Source organism: Centruroides vittatus, unplaced genomic scaffold, assembly GCF_030686945.1.
Source record: "Centruroides vittatus isolate TY-2023 unplaced genomic scaffold, ASM3068694v2 contig_452, whole genome shotgun sequence".
In the NCBI taxonomy this organism is placed as follows: domain Eukaryota; kingdom Metazoa; phylum Arthropoda; class Arachnida; order Scorpiones; family Buthidae; genus Centruroides; species Centruroides vittatus.
The window spans coordinates 896,761-924,339 of NW_027122248.1; the positions used below are offsets into that span (position 1 = coordinate 896,761).

The 27,579-nt window shown below is 28.8% G+C and overlaps 1 protein-coding gene across 4 annotated transcripts in view; it reads left to right on the forward strand.

Annotated features, from left to right (window-relative positions):
- Positions 1–27,579, forward strand: part of LOC136977189 (voltage-dependent T-type calcium channel subunit alpha-1G-like) — a 52,213-nt gene that overhangs the window by 13,927 nt on the left and 10,707 nt on the right. Inside the window, exons 2-21 of one of the 4 annotated variants that reach the window (XM_067272641.1) lie at positions 14,243–14,488; positions 14,653–14,750; positions 16,037–16,208; positions 16,472–16,513; positions 16,896–17,181; positions 17,254–17,346; positions 17,426–17,915; positions 18,289–18,489; positions 18,644–18,909; positions 20,182–20,333; positions 20,425–20,610; positions 21,072–21,189; positions 24,321–24,476; positions 24,601–24,730; positions 25,223–25,419; positions 25,589–25,771; positions 25,870–26,057; positions 26,663–26,999; positions 27,128–27,207; positions 27,326–27,518. In XM_067272641.1, coding sequence (XP_067128742.1) covers positions 14,243–14,488; positions 14,653–14,750; positions 16,037–16,208; positions 16,472–16,513; positions 16,896–17,181; positions 17,254–17,346; positions 17,426–17,915; positions 18,289–18,489; positions 18,644–18,909; positions 20,182–20,333; positions 20,425–20,610; positions 21,072–21,189; positions 24,321–24,476; positions 24,601–24,730; positions 25,223–25,419; positions 25,589–25,771; positions 25,870–26,057; positions 26,663–26,999; positions 27,128–27,207; positions 27,326–27,518 — 3,814 coding nt within the window. Of the gene's footprint in view, positions 1–14,242; positions 14,489–14,652; positions 14,751–16,036; positions 16,209–16,471; positions 16,514–16,895; positions 17,182–17,253; positions 17,347–17,425; positions 17,916–18,288; positions 18,490–18,643; positions 18,910–20,181; positions 20,334–20,424; positions 20,611–21,071; positions 21,190–21,653; positions 21,811–24,320; positions 24,477–24,600; positions 24,731–25,222; positions 25,420–25,588; positions 25,772–25,869; positions 26,058–26,662; positions 27,000–27,127; positions 27,208–27,325; positions 27,519–27,579 lie in introns of all 4 variants that reach the window. The other 3 variants (XM_067272640.1, XM_067272643.1, XM_067272642.1) reach the window with 3 other exon arrangements.

The window sequence follows — 27,579 nt, forward strand, 5'->3', positions numbered from 1 at the left end:
AGAGACGAATTGGAAAAGCAAATCAAGGCCTAGATTACTTATTGTAGAATGGAGTGCAGAAGCTTTAAGGAGATTTAGTTGCAATCCTTAACAAAAATAAAGTTTATATCACCCTAACGCTTCCATAAAAATAGAACGGATTCGGAGGAATGTTAATAATTTTAGAGTTTTCTAATAAAAGACTAAGGGACAATACTTTTTTTACTTTAATGTTCTAAGTAAAAAGTATTAAAGAAGAGAAAGTTTATAGAAGTAAATAATGTAATTCTCCTTATGTTATCGTATCAAATATTATTCATTCTGTTTCGTGATTCGGCTAGTGCATGACGAAAACTAAATGAAGTAATATAAAGTTTGGATCGTTCTCTGATATTTAATGCGTGTGAAATTACACAGATTGAGCATTAATTAATAGTTTTGCATTAATGTATCGTAGACGAGACGTCAAATTTCTTATATATAACGTGCTTTTTCATAGAGGGGGAATTGATACATCACTTGTCTACCGTCTCATCTTTTTTTCTACATTAAAATAATCATGTTTACTAATATCTCAAATTTCATTTAAATGATTAGAGAAGAATTTGCAATTACACGTTCCTCCATGACATCGGAACCCATTCATATGCAAGTCTTTTGTAAAACTCTTAAGAGATGTCACGAAGTAATTAGACGACATTACCGTAAAATCTACTAACTAGATTAATATTTTAAATGCTTTATTCAATAGAGACTTAACTCAAAACGAGTAATTATTAAATTTTGTAATGACTTCTTGTTGCCATGATTAATGATTCATCACCAATCACCGTCATCACCTAGTCTGGTATCAAAAGAAAATATGAATAAAATGACTTGATTCGTGTCCAACACATTCATACATAAACGATAGTGATATTTGACCATTATTCATACTCTATCACCGAAAAGACTAAAAATATCTTTAAGATTCTCTCCAGAAAAGCTTCGTTTTTTTCTTCATTTTCCAGAGAAATCCATCAGAAAATTCAATACTGTTTCAAATTAATGTATTTTTTATTAAATTTTTATTGAGATGTCTTCTAAAAGTGTCGATTTTTTTTTAAAAAAAAAAGAAAAGAACGTACTGTATATCGAAGATTGAGTAGAATTTCACGATTTTATGTCAGATCTTTAAATATTTTCATATTCAATCTTAGTTTGCGTGAATCAACTCGAATATCCAGATTTCGACTTCGTAATCAATCATTCTGAGATTTGTAATATCGATAATACTTTTAGAGATAGGAAAATTTCGATTTTAAAATCAATAAAATCCGGTTTTTATTTACTTTTAGAAATGCTCTTAGGAATGTACGAAAGCTTACTTTGTTATGTTACTTAGTTTAGATATAACCTAGCCTATTTATAAACTATCGATTATGTCGCGAATTATTGGTAAAATACGTGGTTTTAATTGTTGTAACAAGTTAGATATAATAGAAATATTACTAACCATCTTCATTTAATTACTCACTCTCGCTAATCTAGCCTTTAATAATCCTGTTTCTTGATTATCCGGCGTATACATTCGTTATATATATTCGTCTCTTATTCGTTGTTTTCTTTTAAATACACGCAGTAAACTTGTAGCATTAAATTTAATACAGAATTAAACTTACAGTTACTGTATCATTGTGCGTAATTTTACAATAAAATAATAATAATACAGCTCCAAAAAGAAGCAGTATCGAAGCAGGTCGTGTTATTCATTGCGTTTAGGCCTCAACACCCTCAGTAATCCGGCATTCTCGCTAATCTGACCGAATTATTAATGTTTTCCCTAATATACATAGCCTATAAGTTTGTTATTGTAAGCAACAAAAGTATTAGAATTTTAAATTTTTTTTTTTAAAAAAGAGAGATTTTTAAGCTGATTTTACCTCTTGTCTGGATTACAATAAGGTAACAATAGGATAGAGAATTTATAGATTATCTTTCAGACATTACTTTACAAAAGAATTAAAGTGGAGAATTATGAAAAGGCTTTTGCCTTGTTAAATCAAATAGCAGACAGTCAGATAGCTTGGCATGAATTGTTCTGGTTTCAGCAGATAAATGTGGTATTTCGAAGATTTAGTGGAAGAAGATCTCGCTTTACTTATATAAGATATAACATATATTCTAAGTTAAACGTTAAAAAAAAATGTCAATTGTAAACCAGCTAAATTCTGATATTTCAGAAGCAACAGGGACGTTAATGTCATTTAAAGTAAGCAGAAAATCTTATGATTTTGACGTTTGCAATGAGAACCTGCTGAGCACGTCCTTATAAAAATCTTTTATTTCTCATTTTATACAAGTTATGTCAACTGTTCTTTTTCTAGTAAAGTTCTTTACATATTAATTCAGCTTTTTTTTTAAAAAAAATACAGTTTTAGAAGTAAACTTACCCAGAAACTAGAGACACGTTAATATCGTTGAAATACCCCCCGCTATAATTCGACCAAGAATTTATTTAGTGACCGAGTAGACTTTTATGTGCTATCTTCTGACTCCACCAATGCTTATAGATATAAAGATGAGATCCAGATCAGTGTATCAGATCTTATAGAAAAGAATTTTTTCTATATAGTAATACTCCATCCTCACCGAAAGATGTTGACTATTTTGAGGCAAATGGAATAAGATGTATGAACTAGGAACACGTTCTCTTAACGTATGTTTGGGATCCTGTACGAAGGTGTTAGCTACGCTGCCATCTTCTCCAAATCATATAAGAGCGAGTGGAAGTAAGTATTATTGCTAAGAGATCTGAACAATCTCGTAAACAACCAGAAACATCGTGGCCAGACAAGAATTGCTGTCGGAATGGCCACTCATTTTCAATGTTACTTTGAGCTTAAGTATATATTTTTATATATATCTAACATCATTCATCTATAAATACATCATTAGCATACGTCTTTACACGTAATCTAATATAGATTATATGTTATTAATTTAAAAAAGTCACACTGAAATGACATATATCTTTAGAATATTGAAACTCGATATATTTATACGGATGTTTCAGCTGATATTAATATATAGAAGCATATAATATGCCCTAATAGTCCTACTTAAAACCCTTTTTTTAATCTGATTATATATATAATAAATAGCTTCATTAGGCATCAATTTTGAAAGGAAAATTATACGTTATGTTAGTTATATAATAATGGTTTTCTTTAATTAAAATCTGTATTTATTAATGAATTATTTATTTGTTTTTTTTTATTAGCTACATTATGTTAAGATTAGGATAATATTTCACTTTAAAATAAATTGAATACTTTTAGTATTACTTAACTTAAAAATGGGATATATATTACGAGCTATACTTTAAATTATGTTCACTTTAACACTGTACAGATAATATTAATACATAGCTGCACAGTGTTAAAGTGAACTGAGGACAGAATATTATATCTGTATTAGAGAGAGGGGGAGCGAGAGAAGAGGGGGAAGAGAGAGAAATATGTAAGCTATTTAATAAATGTATAGCAAGTTTATATTAATATTATCATCTATTATAGAAAATAATAAAATTTACAGTTCATTTAAAACAGAAATGTTTCTAAAAAGGTACTAAATTCCAGTTTAATGCTTAATTTAGAAATGATGCACTCATCTAAACTTACATAAACTTGAAACGATATTATATGCTATCGTATGTATAATAATTAGGCAATATATAATACGTTCTGTTGGGTTTATATATTTGCTAAGTTAGATCTATACAATATAATCCCAACTGATGTATCCTACATATATTATATATAATCTATAATTCTAATGTTATTTATCGTTAAATGTAAAGATCAGATTATATCAAATGTAAGTTTTATTATTTAATTATAGTTTTTTTTTACTTTAATTGAGAAATTAATATATAAAACGAGGTAAGATTTTATTTTCCCTGACAAATTACGAAACACAAAGAATTATTTTTAATTTAACGAGTAAAATCTCTGATAGATTTTAATTTTGGTAAAAGAAATCATTTAGGAGAAAACTTAATGAAAGTTTTTCTTTGAATATTTCTACAAAAATATAATTACGAAATAAAAATAATCAATTTTCTAAAAAATAACTTAAAGTGTACAAATGTGTAGAGCTTACACACGTATAAATGTATACGTACAGTACAATGTATTAATTTTTAAAAATAAAAAAAAAAATTAAGTTACGTTTTTAATTATTAAAGATATTTTAAAATAAAAAGTATATTAAATTTTCTTCTTGTTCTTTTTTTTAAATTATAAAATTGAAATTTTTGTTCATTATCTCGAAGACTTTTAACTGTGTCTTCTTGACATTTGTTCAATCTCTTTAAATTTCCTAACCAAAAATAAAATAAATTAAAAATTGATTACCCTAAATAACTTTATTTAAAAATAAATCAAACAACCTCGTATTACTTAAAATTAAAATTTAAATAATGAGAAGAATAATAATTTGTATAAAGTACGTTTCCTAAAATAAACAAAGCTTACTTCTTTTGATAATTTCCAATTAAATTTTTACTGTGTAAATGTATTCGAAAAATAATTAAGAGAGAAATTTTATTTACGGTAATTAAACTCTCGAATTAAAGATAAAAGTTAAGATATTAAAATCAGTCTGTTTTGTTGTCGTCGTTCGTTCACCTTGTTCCACCGCATCACCATAACAACTTGGTCAGGTAGAGGAAGCATCATTGATTGAGAGCTTTGTGCACGACTGTAGCCATTCGTTACAGCAGGTGAATCTTAGACATTTATCCTATTTTCGAACCTATATTTAAAAAAATAAAATTATCTCATGACGTAAATTTTGACACAATAAACTTAATAAGTCAAACTAGGATGGCTTTAACAGCCTTCAAACCCATCCATACTCCTTACAAGAATGGATTCTCTAGCCATTATTTCTTACTGGTATATAAAAAAAAAATCTTGACGATTATAAGTTCTATAGAGAATCTCTTTGTTCTTATACCAGATGGCATTATATGTTTATCTGCTTTTCTTTCCTATCCAGATGGTTCCAATTTTCGAACTTAAACGTCCTAAAAATATCACACAAAATAGGAATTTTATGTCTGCCCGTCTTTCAAAAAGTTAAGTCGAAACGTCGTTAAGGTGTAAAATTCTGTATATCGTTTACAGCTTAAAGGGGTTTTGTAATAATTACTCGAACAAGAATGAGTTTCACTTAGCCAATTACAGTTTACAATAAAGCATAATAGTAGAAAGCCCTATCGCTCGAGATCAAAACTTAATCCTACAATTCTGACTAATTAATGTTTAACAAGCAGTTTATTGCGAAATTTTCCTGCTACTTAATTAGGTTGAAATCACCTATTGAGTATGACGAAGTACTATATCAAATCAGACATAAACTCCATCTTTCAATTTGTTCTATTTATGACTAATAAAGTCGATTACACTACAGATCTTTCGACCATTGTAAAAGTACCAACATAATTAAAGCGAATGTGAGCTTTTTTTTCTGGATTGCATCCTTCGTTAAGAATCCTTCCAGATTCAAATTACTAATTATAAAGAAGAGAGAGAGAGAGAGAACCTCGTTTATTTAGTATAAAACATTTCCTTCTTCGTTTTTTTAAAGGTAGAAAGCGATTAAAAGTACCTTAATTTATATTTAAGAACACATATTCTGTAATTTGACTCTAGCAGAAGTCATTTGAGAATTATTAATAAATTCTCCAACAGCTAGCTGACGTTGAGAAATATAGCGATGGAATAAATAAAAATCCTACTTGAGATGATGAATTTTTTTCTTTTTCTTTTTCGGCTTTCTTTAATTATTAAAATAACTAAAATTTAATAAAACAAGTAATAAATATTTGAAATGATCAAATTTCTTTATTTCATTCAATTTTACTGCTATAAACTATAATTTTCTATGGTTGATTGAATCGTATTATCGACTAACGAACTACTAAATTTTATTATTACTTACTACAAAAATATTTTAAATTATGAAGAATTTGATGTAAAATATTTCATTTTAAATTTAATTTCTATAGGATCTATGGTATTTTACACGACGACGACGTTTCTTCTCTTTCAACTCTATACATTATTTTCGATTTATATTTCTATGAATCTTAAAGATTTACTGCTTCTTTCATATTTAAATTTTCATCATTTTCTAGTTTTTCTTTACATTATTTATGTAACATACGATTCATTTATCTTTTAAATATCTTCTTCCATTTATATAAACCCAATTATATTCTTTAAATTAAAATTTCATTCTTTTATAAAATGAAAGCTCAGTTGAAAGTATAGAAATTAAAATATCAATTTTATACACGGATATCTTTAATATATTTTTATGTAATAAAGGTTAAGCGACTTTTTTTAAATATATATATAGATTTTAAAAATAATCTTTGACATATTTTCAATAAACCAGGCATAAATCAAGATAAAACACATGATTTTCAGTATATTATACAGCATCTAAAACAGTGTGACATTTAACCTACATCTAAATTCTCTACATCTAAACAGGAAAGAATATTTAAACTCGTCTAAATAATCATGTTTCATATGCCATGCCGTATTTTCAGCCTAGTTTTGATGTTTGTTTATATTATCAGCTCGTTCTGAGTGAAGAGAAAGATGTCAAAGGAAAAAAAAATAAAGGATGAGTTTCGAAATTTCCATGTTTTTTTTATATTCTGTGTTTTATATAATATGACTGAAATGGTAAAAAATTTATTCAGATTCTTATAAATTTAGAGCTACGTAGTTTAAAATGAAAGTAAAACAAATGGAAAAAAAAAAAATGATAAAATTTTCATAGAGTCAAAAAGATGAATTCACTTTAATATATGTAAATATACAAATGCGATTATGAATACTTTAAAGTAAAAATTGAAGAATATAAAAAATGACCTTGCAACTTAGATGCGACCATTTTGTTTCGAAGATGAACAAAAATAGAATTATTGTAAACAAAATATTTTTCCAGGATTAAAGAAAAAAATAAATACAGGAACCATCGTGGAAAAGATGCTTCTGTGGTTTTAAGGCTTTGAGCTCCTGCAAAAAAAAAAAAAGAAAAATTGGAAGATTTTCCTACAAAAAAAAGAATGTTAAATGTGAAAATTGCACCATTTTTCTATAATTTATTGCACTAAAAACTTTCTTAGAAGACATTTTTTTTTTCTTCGGTTGTGTAGCAAATTAAAATTCTTTTGTAACTCTTAAAAGAAATATATCCATTCGTAAAAGAATTAATTAGAATGAGGAATAATTTATTCCACTTCATATTTATCATCGAGTCTTGATTCTGCAATTCCATCTTCGACTTCCCGGTTGATTGCATAGTAAGAAGAAAGGTCATGAACCTCCTTTCAACGAGAGATGAAGAGCTTTTAGAGTGTACTTAAAAAACTAAATCAAGAAGATTTAAAGAAATTGTGCTGACATACGTCTCAAAAAGTGCAAATATTTTATAGAAGAATATGACAGGAAGATGAAAACACTCAAATTTTACTAAGAAGGGCTTTGATACATTGGAGTTTCAAAGGCCAGATACTCAACCTGAATGAAAATACCGACTAAATATAGATGTTGAAAAATGTTGGCTAGTATTTATTTCTTCTCTCAATCCAGTCACGTGTTTATGTATCTCTCTAGTTACCATGGTTACACGACCCCATCCGCAGCGACAATAGTTAATGTCAGAAACACATTCTAAACGACTATCTATTTTATCGAAGGGTTATTGTTCGACTGATGATATTTTATCCAGCTTACTTGAAACTCTGGAAATTCTATCGAGGTAGAAGACGATTCTATAAATAGACGTCTACATATTAATAACAATGGGACATTCTGGAATCAATACGCGGATTTAATTTCAAAAGAAATTTACTTTTTTCGTTATTAAATAGATTTGGATTTATATAGATGAAATCTTTCATAAAGTGACATATTTTTTCATTTATATAAGAGGATGACAGTTTGATATAATAATGCATTTTATTTTGGAGGATTTGCGGTCAAAAATTTCAATGTTTTTTAAGAAAATCCCTGGTGTATTCAGCACGCGACATTGATAATTATCTGAAAATATTCCTTCAAGACGTTTTAAAAATCTAAAATGCAACGATGAATGGTGAAAAATTACAACTAAGAAGCGACCAAGTACAATCTTTAAAATGCGACTTAAAATACGAAAATATTTTATAACTTATTTTAACATCTCCGCGTTATTAAACAGGTAATTAAATAGAGGAATTTTTTTTCTATTTCCCTCCTTTAAACAGCGTCAAAAATTTGTAATTAGTTGTTTCATTGCATAATTCTTTATTTCATTCCCTTACATTTTATGAGTACTTTAACTGGAATACAAAAAGTATAAATTGTAAACTCACAAATTACCTTTAAACACGTCTCAAAATTAGGTGCTGAGAATTTAGTTTAGTGTAAAAACATGTGTTAGATATGCTAAGAATGAAAACGCTTATAAATCACTTCAAGATTTTTTTTTTAAGTGTGAAAAATAACTGGAAAGGAAATAAAGAACAATGGTTTACGGATGAAAAACTCCTCCGACATTAAATGGGTATTAGTGATGTAGCTGCAATATCCAGAAAATAAGTAAGTTGATTGCTAATACTGTTGGATATAAATGAACAATGGTTGTACCTCTAAGGTGTTAATACCCGTAAAATTGGTTAGAGTTGCGCTAGATTAATTGATTAAGTGTAGAACGTGTTAACCCAGTTCTGTAGTTCCTATGCAAATGTACTGGTAAATCTTTTCTGGTTAATTTATTTATCTTTAAGGGTGTTCGAACGTGTACGAATGACCTTAGATCTTTATTTAAAAAAAGAAGAAATCTTTTATGGGTGATTCTTTTACGAATATGAATGGATAGGATAGGCGCGAACTTCAAATTTTGTTTGGTAAAGTTTACTGTAAACTTTAACGATAAATATAGATGAATTTCGTTATATTTTATGCACCTTTGTTCTTATTCTTTGCTTTTATATAATAATAAAGATATTTGTCTAAGTGCTGCTTGAAGATATTCATACAAAGATGCAAATATTTAAGTTATTTAATGTTAAAGAAAGATTGAAAACGATATTTTTTTAATTCATAAATTTAAAATATAGATAGATCTTGTATACATCTCGAGTTTTTTCTGTAATTTATGAGAATAAATGGCAGCAGAATGAATTTTAAAACTTATAGATATTTATACAACAGAGTTTTCTTCAGTCTCAAGAATGTGTATTTTACATATTTTCGAGACATTTTTATATTTTAAGAATTATAAATGACGTTGATATAACGTCTTTTAAACACGTTTTAATGTTTATCTTTAATATATTTTACAGAAATAAGATGTAAAAATGGCAGAATCAGTTACTTTTTTTTTTCTTTTTAACTCGACGGGATGCAGGTATTCGCGCGTTACTGCCAAAAACGATATGAGATTATGAAGGTTAAAGATCCGAGTATAGCAAGAAACTTGTCATAAATAGCTGAATTACTACAAAAGAAAAAGTTCAAGATCTTTTTTAACCGGAATTTTCATTAGAGTTCAACATCCATAACATAGAGAGTAGCATATTACACGATAAGTTATTTTTGAAGATATCTTTAAACATTTTAAATACATCCCAAAATAGAACAATGTCAGAAAACCGCTCAAATTTTTAGCAATATTTTTGCTCGTCTTATCTTGGTTTTGTGCCAAACGATACTGTCAAAATGCCTAATTTAACATCGGGAATATTAATATAGAAACAATGAAAAACTCCGACGTATCTAAAGATTTTACTTAATGTAATATTGAAACAGATGATTTATCGTCTTTAATCACTGAAAATCACTGTCAATTCTGGTGTTTCGGGAGGAGAAACGACGTACAGACCTTACGAGATCAGCTTGATCATCTGTAATGTCAGAGAACCCCATTAATTCGAAGGTTTGAAGATGTTAAATTAGAAAACATCTTGACGCTGACAAAGTTCTTTGCCACCATTAAGATTCGTGTCAGGAAGATAAAGTGCAATGGTTCTAAACGATATCTTCAATTAAAATCACGTTTTAAAGTAGTATCCAATCATTGTTAACAACGCGTTTTTAATTTTTAACCGTCGATTTCAACGTAAAATTAAAGAAATTTAATTTTAATTTTTATAAATAAAGACAAATTGACGGTAATTGTGTGTGTGTGTTTAAATATTAAAACAACTCTTCGTCGTATATAAATATATAATATATTTGTTTATTTTTAAAAATAATAATGGAATATTTGAAGTTAGAATAGTTGAAAGAAGCAATGGGGAAAAACAAGAAATATTGGAAGGATTTTTCAATATTGAAATAATCGAATATCTTTCATGAAATTCCCATAATACATAACGATGGAAATATTTTCTTTTAAGAAAGAAATACAACGAAACAAAAGAACTGACTGAAATGTATCAGTTAATCAATAACGTGTGTTGATTATCGAAATAAAAATTCAAACATTTTTAATGATAAAGAGGAGAGAGAGAGAGAGGAAAAGAACATAAAATATTAAAATATACTTTAATATATACACATTTCATATAAACTATAACGTTTTTAAACGCTTTAACTTGCTTTGTATAGTGTATCGTATACCTAACTCCAACGACAATGCATTTTTTAATGTTTTAGGGGGGTGGTCCACTCCATTATTCTCTCCATCCAAAACTCGAATAACACTGTAGTGATGTATGTATTGGGATGAGATTGGGATGAGGGATGGTCCTTCATCATCCCAATAACAACCAATAAGAGCGTTTTTTTCTTAATATTAAAAAATATATATAGATTATTCTTGTTAACTATTCACCGTGTTATTGATCTAAAACAATATATTATTTGAATTATTAATGTAATGTATTGAACAATCTCTTCGTTTTTCAATACATAACATTATTCTAACAAATGATCTCTATTGTCTTATATTGATTTAAAAGTTTACACAATAAACAATATAAAAATATACCATATAATTGTATCGATACTGATATATTTCATATATTATTGATACACTAAACGGTTTTGAAATGTGTTACCGGTGCAACAGTTAGATCTTGATATATACAATATTAATAATTACATATTCCTACATTATAAGAGGATATATTAAATTAATTATTGGTAATCATAGACGTTGAGTTAACTCGAGACGATTTAATATCCTGAATATTTATATATAATTTCTTTATTTAAAAAGTAAAGGATTTTATACTCTAAATTAGATCATTTTTTATTTATGTAACGTTCTCGTTTAGTTCCTTCCAATTATCGATAGTTTAACGTTATTTTATAATGACACTTGACTTTAATGCACTCGCTGCACAACCAATTAAATTCTATCAGTTTAAATTTGCAGAAGACAATTGCAATTTCTATGATATTTTATTATCGTTTATCGATAAGTGGACCCACTTTTATACATGGTAATCTCGAATTTTTACCACATCACGCGCTAGAATATGCAAAACATCTTTATTTAAACTTATTTTTTTCCTCTTGTGTTTAAACTTCATTTATTCTTGTCGAGATTAGTAGTTGGCCGTGTAATTTTCTAGACGATACAATGCAAGCTTTTGTGTGTACGTCACGTTAACTCATTGACACAAAGTTGCACGCCAACAACACATTCCATTTCGCACATTGCACATACCATCAAGCTTCATATGATTACCTTGTATTAGATAGTCACTGTATTAAGGTAATGAAAGACAACTCACAGGTAGATTTAACTGAGATATTTAATTATATATTACTCGGAATATAACTTTTCTTCTCGTCGATTGATAATTAAAGCGTATTTTAATTCGATTTTATCTATTTATTTTGACTAGTTGAGTACTTTTACAGTTCGATTTTCGGCCTTTCTGAATGGGAAGAAATGTCTATAGATCAATTTCTTCTCTGATATATTCAGAAAAATTGTGTAAGACATCCTTCGCTATAATAAATACATCGGTACAGTTACGTGACGTTTGCTTTAATACATTACAAAGTTTGATAGCTTGTGCCTACTTTCTTATATAGACTATTTTCTATCTACAGGTCCCTGAAGGAAACTGCTTTGAATAATACGATTTGTTAGAATGGAATGTATTAAATTCTGTTCTATTCTGTAATATTTGATTAATTTTGTTCTATTTTTTCCAGTTTTTTTTTTTAATTTGCAAAGTACTTGCATTGATATTCTAATAGCATTAGATAAGATTTTAAGAAGCAATGACGTTGTTGTTACTGTAATAGCATGTAAATGTGCGCTTTATTACGCGATAGAATTAAAATAGCATTTAAAGGGTCATTCGCATTGTTTCTCTAATAGTATTAAATCGGCATGTAAAGGTGCGCTCGCATTGTTACCTTAACAGCTGTAATAGTTAATTCGGTTCTTTAATATAAGTTTTTTCCCCTTTTTTAATTAAAAAAATATAATCAAATTATTTATTAAAAATTAAATTAAAAATTGCCTTTTCTTTATTCGTATTTTAAAACGAAAAAAAAAAGTATAGAATTTTTCTTTTAAAATGCAATGAAAAGAAGTATTTTCGGATTAAAACGATCGAGTTTGTTCCTCTTTTGAATCATTATCTCTTTTAAGATGCTTCACGTCCTTTGAATTCTCTATTTTTATACTTATCATTTGCATATTGCATTTCCTCACCTGTTCATTATTGTGATTTATCAGCTGTAAGACCGAAACTATTGTTGTATTATATCATGAATTAAATTAGCCCATCGAGAATATAATAATTTCTCCCTTCTTTTCTTATAAAATTTTCATACAAATTTAAAAATACATATGATAAATATATGTATTTCTCTCCTTTTCGAATCTTTTTTTTTTTTTTTTTTTTTTGCTTACAGTTTTTGTAATTTACTAAATTCCCGCTGTTACTTTAAATAAATGACTTTTTTTTTATTACAAATTTTGAAGTTACAACAAAGGAAGAATAATCCACGTGTCTAGACTAATATTCATTTTTTATACCGAAATTCTTAGTTTTGTTTGATTTTCAGCCAAGTTTTGGTTATTCATAAACGTTATCCTTTATGTAACTTATAAAATAGAAGGACATCTGTGTGTCTGTCCATTCTTTACACACTTCTAACTGATTTTCTTCAAATTTTTCGTGCCTATTCTCGCGAAAATGTAAGCTATCGTGACACCCCACTCCTCCCCCGATTTTATCCCCTTGATTCTTTGTAATAAACATAACAATAGTAGGCTAAAATAATCAAATTATAGTCTCATCATACAAAATTGTAAATTTTCAATTATTTATTTCTATTTATTAGTAAGAACCAATTTTAGATGGGGGGGTTTTTTTTATAAAGCTATATTAAATTACGAGCATTTTAGCTTAGACACGTCTATCGAGTTATGTTTACTTAACAACAACATAAAAATAACAGGACTTTTAAAGAGTTAAAGATAAACCCGACTATTTTAAATTTCTGTTATTATTATTTACTGTATCGTAGCCATTTATAACAACCAATAGAAATTATTACCGATAAGACTGTTCAGTTTTAAATCTAATATATTAAAAGCACTTGTCATTGTGTAAATGATTTTTGTGGACAGATGTCTTCCATATTTTTTTCTATTGATAAATTTTTGATAAATGTTTCCGTGGACGACTTCTTCCGGTAGAAGATACATCTTTATTTATCCAGTTGGTTGATATTTGGCCCAAATCCAGATAAACATGCCACAATCCACTTCTAGAACAGATAATTGAAACATATAAAAATCTGCTTACATTATATCGAGAATTATCAAAGTTGGAAGCCGCAAAACTTGCAAAATTTTCGGCTAATAAACTCGATTTACACTGCGAAATTTCTATTTATTATCTCTTTAATTTACAAAGAAAAATTTACTTGCTCTACATCCAATCTTTTGTAAATTGCTAAAATGAAACGTTCGAGTATGAGTTAATCGGATAATGTCAACTTAATGTATTCTGTTGCACTTGATGTGTAGAAAGTCGAGGCACAGATTCATTAAACTATTTTAAGAAACCATTAATCATTAAGTAAGAGAAGAAAAAAAAAATATTCCAAAAATTATAAACTTGTATATTTATAAAGTTTCGGTTAATTAGAACTTATATTAGACTTATTTATTATTATTATATATATATATATATATTAGTATTATTAAGAGATAACTTCCTTAACTCCAATCATAAATGGTTTGAAAGGATGAGTATGATGGTTATTTTATTGAACTGCGTTACTCTTGGTATGTACCAACCTTGTGCTGATGAACTGTGTGAAACCAATCGATGCAAAACGTTGCAGGTGTTTGACGATTTCATCTTTGCTTTTTTTGCCATCGAGATGATCATCAAGATGATTGCCATGGGAATCCTTGGCAAAGGAGCTTACTTGGCCGAAACCTGGAACAGGTTGGATCTTTTTATTGTTATAGCAGGGTGAGTTATAGTCAAGTGTATGTAAACATTAAGCTTTAATCATCTCCCCCCTTTCTAGCTGTACAAACATATCTCCTTTCTGTTATCTTATGACATTTATATATATATATATATATATATAACTTAAATTTAAAACTGTTTTTCTTTTCTATTTTTTCTTAAAGGTCTTTGGAATATTGTCTAGATGTTGGGAATATAAATTTATCTGCCATCAGGACAATCAGGGTTTTACGTCCACTTCGCGCTATAAATCGTATACCAAGTAAGTTAAAAAGCTTCGTTTAAATTTAATATATAGACATATAAGTCCCATCTCACGTCAAATTTTTCATATATAGAATTTTTGAACGAGATGAAACTATCACGTGACTAGAAAGTATTTGTACCATCACGTGATAGGTACTTTCAGCAGATCGTATTATAGTTTGACACGATATGCGATCAATAAAAGAAAAAAAAACAATGTTTGTGCTCTTTTAAAATATGTAAAACAACGTATTAAATAATATATAACATAAATAAAAGAGGAAGAAATTCTGCATAGGCGCACACGCATTTTTATAGGGGGGGGAAAAAACAAAGGTTCGTGTGTGTAGATTGCGGTCACGTCTCATAATTTTTTTATACGATTAATATTTTAAGGAGATTATAATATAAATGATTTAAAAAATACTTGAATATTCGTCGATAGTAATAATTAAATAGGCAATTAATGATCATTAGAATTCATGTTGCACTATTGTAAAATATATTATGCTTAATAACTTCATGTACTAACTAATAATTTGTGAATTATCTAATGAGGGATTGTTAAATTTGCATTATCTCCGGATTAGGAAGTTATATTTGATTGAAATTACACGAATAATTTAGTAATCATTTTCCTATTTTCATCCCATTTTTTAAAGCAACGGATAAAAAAACGTATTCTTTAGATGAATGATAGTTACATGGGAAATATATACTTGAATAATGGCATTAGGAACAATTTATCATTTTTCTATGCAAATTTCGAATTTATAAAAATAACTGTAATATTATTTTCACTCTAAATAGTATAAATAAATATACATTGTTACTCTAGAATCTTGGAAATAGCATGCAAGATGTACTGTACTTGCATTATTATTCAAATAGCACTACAATAAAGTAGAATGTCACTTGAAGGAGTACTTATATTGTTAATCAATAGCAATAGAACAAGATAAAATAGCATTAAAAGGGACATTTGTATTGTTATTAGATATCATTAGACTAACGTATAAGAGTTCTTATATTAATATTCTAACGTCAGGGAAATTGCATTAACTTATCTAAATTAAAATAAGATCATTTCTTTATTACATCTTTACTTTAAATCATCTATTAAAGATTTTTATGAGAGGTTACGAGAGCTTGCAATTCAGCATCACCTCCCATTAATCCATTATTCTCTTCAATACTTAATGACGTTACGGGTTTTAGAATAAGTCGTGCAGATGATATGAATTTTAAAATTGATCTAAATGCATTGCTGATTAATGACTGAGTTACATTTTATGACTTCAGGTATGAGGATCTTAGTGATGCTGCTATTAGATACGTTGCCCATGTTAGGAAATGTTCTGCTTCTATGCTTTTTCGTTTTCTTTATTTTTGGAATCATCGGTGTTCAGTTGTGGGCAGGTTTACTCAGACAAAGATGCTTCCTCGAGCTTCCTGAAAATTCCACTTATCCAAGGTGAGTATAGGGCCTAATTTTTTTTTTTTTTTTCCTTTTTAAATTTATATTCTCTTATTCTACGAATGGTTTTTTAGGTAAATTGCATGGTATTTTTCAATTTTTAATAATGTTTTTTGAAATATTACCAGAAGATTTTTTTATCATTTCGTTTGTTCAATATCTGTGTGTGGATTTTTTTTTCTATGTATGAAATATTCTCGATTGCCTTTACAGTTTAACTGAATTTTTTCTATTGTATAAACTTTATTTACTTTTTTCAGGGATATTTCATCCTATTATGTTGACAAAGTGAAAATTGTTAAGTAAGATATATTTATATTCATCCCGTTCAAATGCATGACCAACTTTGTTTGGGTATACGTTGCACAAATCCATAAGAGAGACAAATATTGTTATTTGTGTGTAAAATAAAGCATGTGTGTCGCAATCTATACCAAAACAAAGTACGAAGGCATGGTTGGTAAGACCTGCATGGAAGAGTAGGACATGAAATTAAGGTCTTGCATGATAACGTCTGAAGGAACCACTGGTTGATTTTATAATAGTCGTAGTTGTGTTGGGATCCTTTGTAGCCATTGTGGTGCATATGCTGTGTGTTTATTAACACAGAATGTTACCAACTAACTGCATGCAATCGCTTGCTTGTTTTAAATTATGCATACTGATTTTAAGCTTATTTTCCAGCCCAACTTCCTCCTATTATCGAAGTCAAAATCTAGAAAGAGATTATATATGTAGTTTGGATAAAGATAACGGAATGCACAAGTGCAAAAATCTCCCCAGAGGCCGCCTAAACGGAGAAATATGTACAGCATCAGCAATAGCACCTAGCAATACTTCAATCAATTCAAATTCATCCTGCATTAATTGGAATCAATATTATACGCAATGTAGGGCAGGGGATCGAAATCCGTTTCAGGGTGCCATATCATTTGACAACATAGGTCTAGCATGGGTGGCGATATTTTTAGTAAGTACTTAACTTTATCTTGGTGTAGCACGCTTCGTACATATAAATACTCAGTAAAAATTTATTATTTAGGTTATCAGTTTAGAAGGTTGGACAGATATCATGTATTATATACAAGATGCTCATTCTTTTTGGGACTGGACTTATTTTGTCTTACTCATTGTGGTAATTGGCATTCTTCCATTTCTTTTAAAACCGTTTATTAAATGCTATTTTATTAAAGAATAACTACGAATATTTGTAGATTGGATCTTTTTTCATGATAAACTTGTGCCTCGTAGTGATAGCGACTCAATTTTCTGAGACAAAAAAGCGCGAGATGGCCAGAATGAAACTGGAGCGAGCACGTTATCAGTCCAATAGTACCATAACTAGCACAAGTCCATCGGAACCCACTAGTTGCTACACGGAAATAATTAAATATATAGCGCATCTTTGGCGTAGGACCAGAAAAAAACTACACAGGTGGTATAGACGTCGAAGAAAGCAAAAACAGCACCAACCTCCTCGTGCAATTTCTTTACGTCAGACCAAGAAAAGAAAACCTTGGGAACCCGGTCAAAGTTCAATGAAAAGTGGGATTATTCAGCCAAAAAATTCGTCTGACGGAAGTCAAAATGCAGAGGAAGCTGATGTTACAGCACCGTGTGCGAGTCCTGAAACGTCAGACGTAGATATATATTCTTCACCTCGCAGACCGAAACATATTAGGTATCGAGATATTCCGGACGATGGTAAGTAAAAAGAAATCATTTTAAACAAATGATTTATATTATATCAATACTGACAATCGTATTTTATGTTTTTAAATTATCGCATAATTAGTTTGAAACTAACAACACGAAAACTCTGTAATTGCGTGTCATTACTGTTGTCAGGAGTGAGATATTTAAATTTCTGATTACTTTTGTAATTATTGATACTAAAAACATAAAACTCGAAAGACATTAAGAGATTTTTTGGCGGAGTTTTGTGAATTTCAATAATGTGATATTCTATTAAAGTGCATTAGTTGAATTCCTTTATCAAGTAGTAATGCCCGAAGACACGTTTAGGGAGAATTTCTTTCTTTTGTTACTGTTCAATTTATCGCCCTTTCTGTTGCAGCTTATGGAACCGAAGGACCGAAACGTGTCTCCAGGCACGTGTCTCTTCAACCGACCAAAATTTCATCATCGTCGGGCCAACCTACCTCTCACCTGACATGTGCAGAACTTCTGGCACTCGGTAGTGCTCAGGGCGCTGTTTTAGCTGCTAACCTGGCTACCAATATCACCATGCAAAGGTTTTATTCAAGTCTAAGTCGAGGTACTTTTCATTTTCTTCGATTCAACACAATAAAGAAATGAATCTTTTTGTGTAAACTTTGTTTTTTTTTTTTTTTCGTAGACTTTAATCGAAATTTTACCTCTTTTAATCAATTTTCAACTCAATAGAGAACTTTTTTAAAAAATAATTCTAGGTCAAAAGCAACATTCGGCTCCCCAACTTCTGTTTTATTGTCCAGATACTGACGGCGAAGAGACCCCTTCAGAATACGACTGGACGTCGGATTCTGAGTCAGATGAAGATAGTTCCTGTCAAAAACCGAAGGGAAAATGCTACAAATGGTGGAAAGCACAACAAACCACTTTAAAAAAATTTATTGACCATGGTTATTTTCATCGAGGGATGCTGACAGCCATACTTGTCAATACATTAAGCATGGGGATAGAATATCACGACCAAGTAAGAATTACGTAAATGAGAATTTCGAGGCATTTTAATAATGTTTTTAGGGGTGGCTTTACCCCTACCCCTTCCCTTACATCTACAAACGTAATAAAATATAGAATTAAATCGTAATGTGTTTATATAAACACACTGCGATGTATGTAATAGGGGTTAGGTCACCCCACCATACCCCATCCCCAATTTCAGGAAATATATTAAAATTATTTTATTTTAATTTAAAAATAGCTATTATTATCAGTTAGATAAATCTCTTTTTCGCAGTTAACTAAAATAATCTAAATTCCACCGACATCGATAGAGGGAAAAAAATACAAAAATTTCAAACTCTATTCAATTTTAAGAATTTGAATTTTTTATAGAAGAGTTGATGATTCTATAAATTTTAATTTTTATATTAATTAAATGAAGAATTTTTTTAATGAAATAATCTATATGATATTGATAAATGATGCCGTAAAGTGGAATATTTGTAATTTTTAAAAATACCGTATTCTTACGTTTAAATAGTTGTTGTATCAGAGTTATATATATATATATATATATATATATCAGATCTCGAAATAATGACACCATTTGCTGTCATTATTTCGAAACTGGCGTTAAATCGAGTGTGGCGATAAACTGAAGTATCTCAAACAATAGGTATTATATACAGTCAACAAATAAATTTGATTTTGAGGTGTTTGAGAGTCACATAACTTGGTGTTTACACTGCAAAATCGTACACGATGAGGAAAATCCGTTCAAAGGTTGACACTTTACGAGGGTGGCGTTATTTTGAAGCGCGCTAAATCGAGATTTGACTATATATAAGTATTCATATATATATAATTAAAAGAAATGAAGCATTGATATATGTAAAGAATCGAAAGTAAATGTAGAAAAATAAAGAATATTTCCCGAAAGAAATCTAACACGTAAAATGAATAGAAGACAGAAAAGGATTTTACTTTCCAACGAAAATATTCTAAATATAATTTTACAATCGTTATCGTATTAAAATTTATTACATTTTCTCCACAAATTAAATCCATTTAAATTGCAACGTGCAGTCCAAATAGATGAAATCTAATCGAAGTAAGATAAGGAATAGAATTTATCTTAATTGTAAACTTTATTAATGAATTAGTTCAATAAAAATTTTAATTATGTTTAGCAACAAGAGCTAATTATATTAACATTTTACAATATGATATTTTGAAGTTGAGGATTTTGCTAATTAAAATATTAATAAATGATATTATCATTATTATTTTTATCTTGTAGCCAGAAGGATTAACTTTTGCGGTCGAGATCAGCAATGTCATATTCACGGTCATATTCGCCTTAGAGATGCTGTTAAAAGTTTTAGCCGAAGGTGTTTTTGATTACATCAGCAGCGGCTTCAATGTTCTTGATGGTGCTATTGTTATCTTGAGGTAAAGCACGTGTCTACGAGTTTAAAGGTGACTGTTTTTTATAGGCCCTATATATATATATATATATAACCAATGAAAAATTTACTTACAGTATAGTAGAACTATGTCAGAGCAGCGGTAGTGGATTATCAGTGCTCAGGACCTTTAGGTTATTGCGAATACTGAAACTAGTTCGCTTTATGCCAGCACTTCGACGTCAATTGGTTGTTATGCTTCGCACTATCGATAATGTTGCAGTATTTTTTGCATTATTAATTCTCTTCATTTTTATTTTCAGGTAGGATATCTTTTCCTTAATTAAATTTTAGAAAAAAAAAAAAAAAAATTGTAGACCAAATGCAAATTTTTCTGTATCCTCTTTTTTTCAATATGGTTGCTTGATCGTCATTCGCTTTACCGGCTATTTGTATTTGGTCCAAATATTCGTGTATTTCCCATTAAAAATAATAATAATAATAACCATTTTGAAACTTGAAGGTGGCTTATAAAATTATAATTGGAACGTGGAAAACGGCTTCCTGTCATTTACTGTACTTAAATTTTATTTTTGTGACTACTTGACATTTGCAGCCATATTGAAATTTTCACATATATCCTACTTCTGTTTAATTTTTTTTTTTTTTAATACTGGAATGAATCTTATTATTATTTATTTTTCTTATGTTTTTGCACTGATTTTTTGCTCATTCTGCAATTTTTTATAATGTCTTATTTTCTGGTGCATGTTTTTCTCCTTAGCATTCTTGGCATGAATCTTTTCGGATGCAGATTCTGTAAAAAAATTGGAGATGGAAGTATGCAATGCGAGAGGAAGAATTTTGATTCTCTTCTTTGGGCTATTGTCACTGTTTTTCAGGTACTGTATTTATGTCAGCTTTTATTTTATCGAGACCGATCGATTGCACTGCTTTAACTTTCATACCTTTTGTTACTTTTCTTCTGTTCCACCTGTCTACGTTTCTGCCACGTCACCTGTCGATACAAGGCACGACTCATTTCTTTACTTTCACTTCCCCGTTCCAATATCAACCCTCAGCTGCTTGCAATTTATTGAAAAGTTTGCAAATTCATAAATTTTTTTTAAAATCCACTTTCACGTTTCGTTTACTGTTTATATATCAATATATGAAAACTATTTACAAATTTAAGAAAGAAAAAAAAATTATTTTTGAATGTTTTAATGCACATTTAAGTATAATTCCTATAATTTTATAACTTGAGTTTTGCTGCAGGTATACTTTTTTTTAAATGTATATTTGTCATAATTAATTAATTAAAAGGTAGATAAAATTGAGCGAGACCAATTTCTTTTCCCCTTAGTTGTTTGGGTATGTATTTATTTGGTGGAAAATTCTGTACCCAGATTGATGGAACCACTCAATGTACTTGTGATGATATCTCTTGTCCAAATACAACTTGTGTTTGCGACCGAAAACACTTTGATAACTTTCTATGGGCTACAGTCACTGTTTTCCAGGTAAGGTGGCTGGCAAACACGTTGACAGGTACACTCTTTTATATTCGTCAATCAATACTTTATAAAAAAAAAAAAAAAAAAAAATTTAAAAAGTACGTATATATTTCATTCATTTACATATTATTTATTAATTGTAATTATACTTAGTTATATATTTTAAAATTTTTAACAACTCGTCCTTACTCTAATAACGTTATCTGCATTTGCTTGGAAGGACCAGTATCGTTTAACTAGAATTTATATCGTTGTTCCTGAAATCACTTATTTTCCAAATTGTTTCTATAATAATTAATATATTAGTTTCTGACAAGGCAAAGGTTGATAATTATTATAGAAACAATTTATAATAGATTTTCTGGAATAGAAATTAGTGCAAATTTTCGTTAAAGATACACCAAAAAAGACCGCTTTTGAATCGAACTCACACCATTAAAAGATGTATTCTCATGAAAATTTTAGATTATAATCATTTTCTGATTGTTTCTGTTTATTAAATTAATTTAAAATCACAAATTACAACAGACATTTCTATAGAAAAGGGTTTATTTTCATATTCAATTTTACAAAAAAAAATTGAGACGAAAGAACATCCTTTAAAGCTTCGGATAATGATTTGAAATTAAAATATTTATCTTTAATAACTAAGAATTGTGTAAAAAGAATTATAATGATCCAAGTTGGATTGTCACCTGAAGCAGTTTAGCTTCTTCCCTCGAGTGAACCCTTAGAACCAAAACAGAAGCTAGTATATTGTAACTTTTGGGTTCTTCTCTATACTTTTCGCATATAGAAAAATCAGAAAAAAAAAACAAAATTTTGACAGTTCTATATTAAAAAATGCATAATTCTATAACGTTTCTACGAGGCCCGAATAGAAGGTGAAATTTTATTTAACGATGGAGTAAGAAAATGTATTAGAAGATACGAAAGTATTTAATAACAACAACGTAACTAGAAAAATACGAAAAATAAATATTTAATGATTGTCGAGTATAGAAAATAAATTACGAGAATTTCAATTATTCTTTTCGAAAAAGAGAAAATATAATATCGTATTGAAAAATTAAAATTTTTAAATATAATTCTTTAACCATTTTTATTTTATTTTTGAAGCGTAGAATCAGCGAAATAAAATATTAAAATAAATTTTATTTATAGAAGAATAACTTATTATAATTGTATTTTAAATTGGTCCAAATTAGTAAAATTTTTTTCTACTTTTAATAATAAATCGTAATTATTTGTATTTAAGTAGTTTATAATAATAACCGTATAAAAGTTATTAATATTTTAATTAAAAATAATGTTAAATTGATCGATTTATTCGCTTGTTAGTTATATTTCACTCCGTCGTTTTAGTAATCTTATTAAGATGAACTTCGATGAATCATCATTATTAAAACTGGAAATATTCATTCCTACTTACGAAAAATAATCATAAATTGATAATTATAAACATATTTCCACATTACTAAAGATTAAATTATGTAAATAATCTTAATACTTTCTTTTTTTTATTCATAGAGTTAAACGATTCCCGATTTTTTTTTATAGACCCGTCATAATTAAACTATTCGTAAATTTGTTAATTAAGTAATAAAGTTAGAAATGTCTTCAGATAAATTTTATAAAAATTAAAAATAGATCTTTTATATCTTTATCTGATAGGATATTAAGCAAATTAAATTAAAATCCCTGGAGGTTTTAAAAGATCGAGCAGTTCATGCATGCTTCATAGAGTTTATTCTGAACAACAAATCGAATGCCCTAATAGATAGAAACCTCTAAACAATCAGAAAATTAAAAAAGAAAGTAATATATAAAGCTGATATTTGCCATTTTCTATGTAATTGAGAAGTTAATTTAAAATATCAGAAAAGAAATTGAGTTGGAAAGTAGAAAGAGCAGTCTAGACGATTCCCAATAAAGCATTAGAATTAAAGTTTGCCTTTTACAACTTTCTAACTTCATCGATTTTTACGTATTATATTAATTAAATAATAGTTATTTAATATATCTAGTTTCTATTTTAGACAATTTTTAAAATAAATGTTGAATTTACTTTTAAATGTCTCCTACGAGTTTAAAAGAAATAGTAATAAGATATTTGATTTATTATCGAATTTGCTGATGTCGGTGCTTTAAATTCGATTTCCTGGCATTTATATCTATCGTATCTATATTCTATTAATGTAGGATAATTGTCTATTCTTATTATATTAGTATTTATGTAATAGACTATTCGACTGATAGTTTAATAATTGATTGAATCAATTTTAAACGTAGTATAATATCGTAAATGTCTCATTCGTTATTTATAAATATATATATATATATTTTTAAAAATTGATGTAAAATATAGTAAATAATATATATAAAATTTTACAGTTTAGTATCATGTGTGGTGGTTATAGTACTTAGCACTTAGTGTCACGTTTTATTTTTATATTTTTTGAAAAAATATTGGTTATCCTTTAGCAAGCTAACCTGAAAGTTCTTTGTATTTGAAGATCTTGACTCAAGAAGATTGGAATGTAGTGTTATTTAACGGCATGGAAAAGACTTCACACTGGGCAGCCTTATACTTTGTCGCTTTGATGACGTTCGGCAATTACGTTTTGTTCAATTTATTAGTAGCCATTTTGGTTGAAGGATTTTCTACCGAGGTATGTTCTTCTTTCATCTTTTATATATATATATATATATATATATATATATTAATAATGTTGCTGTATTATCGACAAATGACGAGAAAAAATGTGGCTGATGACAAATCTCTTATCTATTCAGGACGATAAGAAAGCGGAAGATACTGATGATCCTGATTCCAAACAGAATTCAAATTGCAAAGACGAAGATACGAAATCTGTACAGTGGACGGAAAAAGACGATGATGATCCGAAGGATAATATAGAAAAAGGTTCCGACGATACGGTTAATTTTATAAATGTACTTGTTGTAATTAATTAAGAATATGTATTTTTGTAAGAGAGAAGTTTCTATGAATAGAATACACGTAGTGTACGAGGAAATTTTCCTTCCTCCATTTTTGTTTATCTTGGAAAATAGCCTTAAAATTTACTTGTGGCGCCATCTGATAATCATCACCTTAAGTCTTTTTCTTCTGGAAATTTTAAGAGTATCTCTCCAATTAATTATATTAATTAATTATTAATTATCTTCGAAATAATAATTTTATAGTAATATCTTTTGTATATTTTAAAGAAAAAAAAATATGATTGAAGGAAGATGCAATAAAACAATTTTAACGTAGAAAAGTAAAATTAAGTTTAAATAATAATAAATTTCGAATGACTCTATTATTATATTGTATATTTACGGCTCGTTATCGTAGCTTATCACAATTTTCAATAGTAAATTCGCTCCAACCAACTTTTAAAATTTATTACAGAAACAAGGATGAGATCGCAGCCAACAGCCAAAGAGGCGGTGCATTTTCCTCCCATTATCACTCATACTGCAGCAACTCCTCAGGGCTCTCCAAATGCTACTTTGGAACCTCTTGTCAGGGAGCTGAACAATAAGTTGTCTCCACTGATGGCTTTCAATATCAGCGCACCTTCATTAGAATCAATCGATAAGTCTTTGGTAACCACTTATTTAATTCTTCACCTTTTAAATAAAGGCGCGCACGCCATTAAAAATTATCGAATTGTTTACAGTATTCATTTTTTTTTCTTGTAATTTCGATAGAAAACTTTTTTAATTAGAAGTATTTTTTACTACATTTTTTAATAAGATCTCGTATCTTTCTTAGTCTCAAAGTCCGACATCGTTTGCTAGTCCTCAAGAATCTCCTTGTTTATCTCGTACTGCTAGCAAGAGAAGCAATCGGAGCATCAATTTAAATATCCCTGATAATTTGTCTCCGAGACAGGAGACTTTATCTCCAATGTTTTGTCGTCGATCTAGTTTGGAGCCTGGTTTTCTTAGTAGAAAGGTATATAGATAATTTTAAACGTTTAAGTTTGCAGCGTGCTGTATTTTGTCTAGCATACAAATAAGCTTATCAACCTCGATTTATTTCATTTTTAATAGAATTCTTTGAGTCAGTCGAGCAGTTGCAACAGTCCTTCGAGTCGACATCGAGGTGGAAGTATACGAAGTTGGAAATCGAAATGGAAAAAGAAGGGCGATAAAGAAAATTTAGTAGATTTAGACAGCGGTTCGTCTAGTGATGGAGAAGAAACTGTCTTAAATAATATGACTAGCAATACCTCTCATAGGTAATTTCATTTTAAATGTAACAATTTATAATAATTATTTAATAAATACTGAAGCAAGTTTCAGAGAAAGTTGTTACGTCTAATAGTAGTCTTTCCTTTTGTGTCCTTATTATTCCGTTAAAAAGACTACAATAAGAATTATATACACTGCTCTCTCCGTCATTTATATATATATATATATATACATATATATCAGTGGCGAGTTATCCTATGGGCAAACGGGGAAAAGCAGGGCCCCAGACTAATCTTTTACAAACTCATTACTGTAGTAAGAATATCGAAATTTAGGCCATATCCGGAGACACTAGATTGCCGATTTGGCTCAAGTGCAGGGTGCTCAGCGCAAAGGTCACGTTAAAAACGAACGTGTATACCGGGGAATTCCCCCGAATAAAAGTGTTTGAAGTCAACACTGTACAGTACATGGGACTCCCTAATTCAAATTTGCCTGAGGCTCCATAAAGCTGTAATGCGCCACTCTTTATATATATATATATTCTTTGCAGTTCTTTAATCAATAATCTATCTTATTATTCTTGATTTTCGTATAATAAAATGATTTCTTGTTCCTATTATATGATTTACATCTCTTTTACACGTTCCAGTTGCTCCAGTTCCGATTATCTTCAGTGTAATGGTGGACTTACTACATTAGTAGTGAATACACCAAACAATAAGAGACCCATCCCAACCAAACAAAATAGCATAGGAACTCCGAGAAGCCTTAGTCCACAAAATTCAATTAAGAGAGATTCTTCGAGTCCGTGTCACAGAGATTCTCAGACGGGGTCTATTAATGTTTCCGCTAATTTCGATCATTGTAGTCGCCAAAATTCTTTAACCGCATCCTCTCTAAAAGATGATTTCAAGCTAAATAACTTGAATGAGACGATACAGGTTAAAGTCGATAATGGAATTAATGCAGAGAAGCTTGAGCTAAAGGTTAGAGAATATATATTTAAATTTAGTATAAACTTTTTTTAAATTTCTTAAGTAAAAAAAAATTCAATGGCCAGCATCGAAATCATATTTAGAAGCCTTCAATAGCATTCCATTCTTTTACATTGCAGTTAGCTTGGTATATGGAACCCCGAGGATGCTTTAAAGATAGAAAAGATTACTCCTTATTTATTTTTCCTCCTTCCAATAGGTAAATATTCGAATTTTATATTTTATATCTTCCAACTATGCGTGTTATTTATAACGTATCTTGTTTTAATATATATATATATATTTTAAAATTAATTGTAGTTATTTATATTCTACAGATTAAGAAAAGTCTGCGTAATCCTAGCAGACAATAAAAAATTCGATTATGGTATTTTAGTATTTATCGCCTTGAACTGTATTAGTTTAGCTATGGAGAGACCAACGATTCCTCCTGACAGCGTAGAGAGAGAGGTTTTAAATGCTGCTAATTATGTTTTTACTTTTGTTTTTGCAGTAGAAATGTTCATAAAGGTATTTTCTTAAATATATTTTTAAATATATATATATATATATATACATTAAATAAATTCTA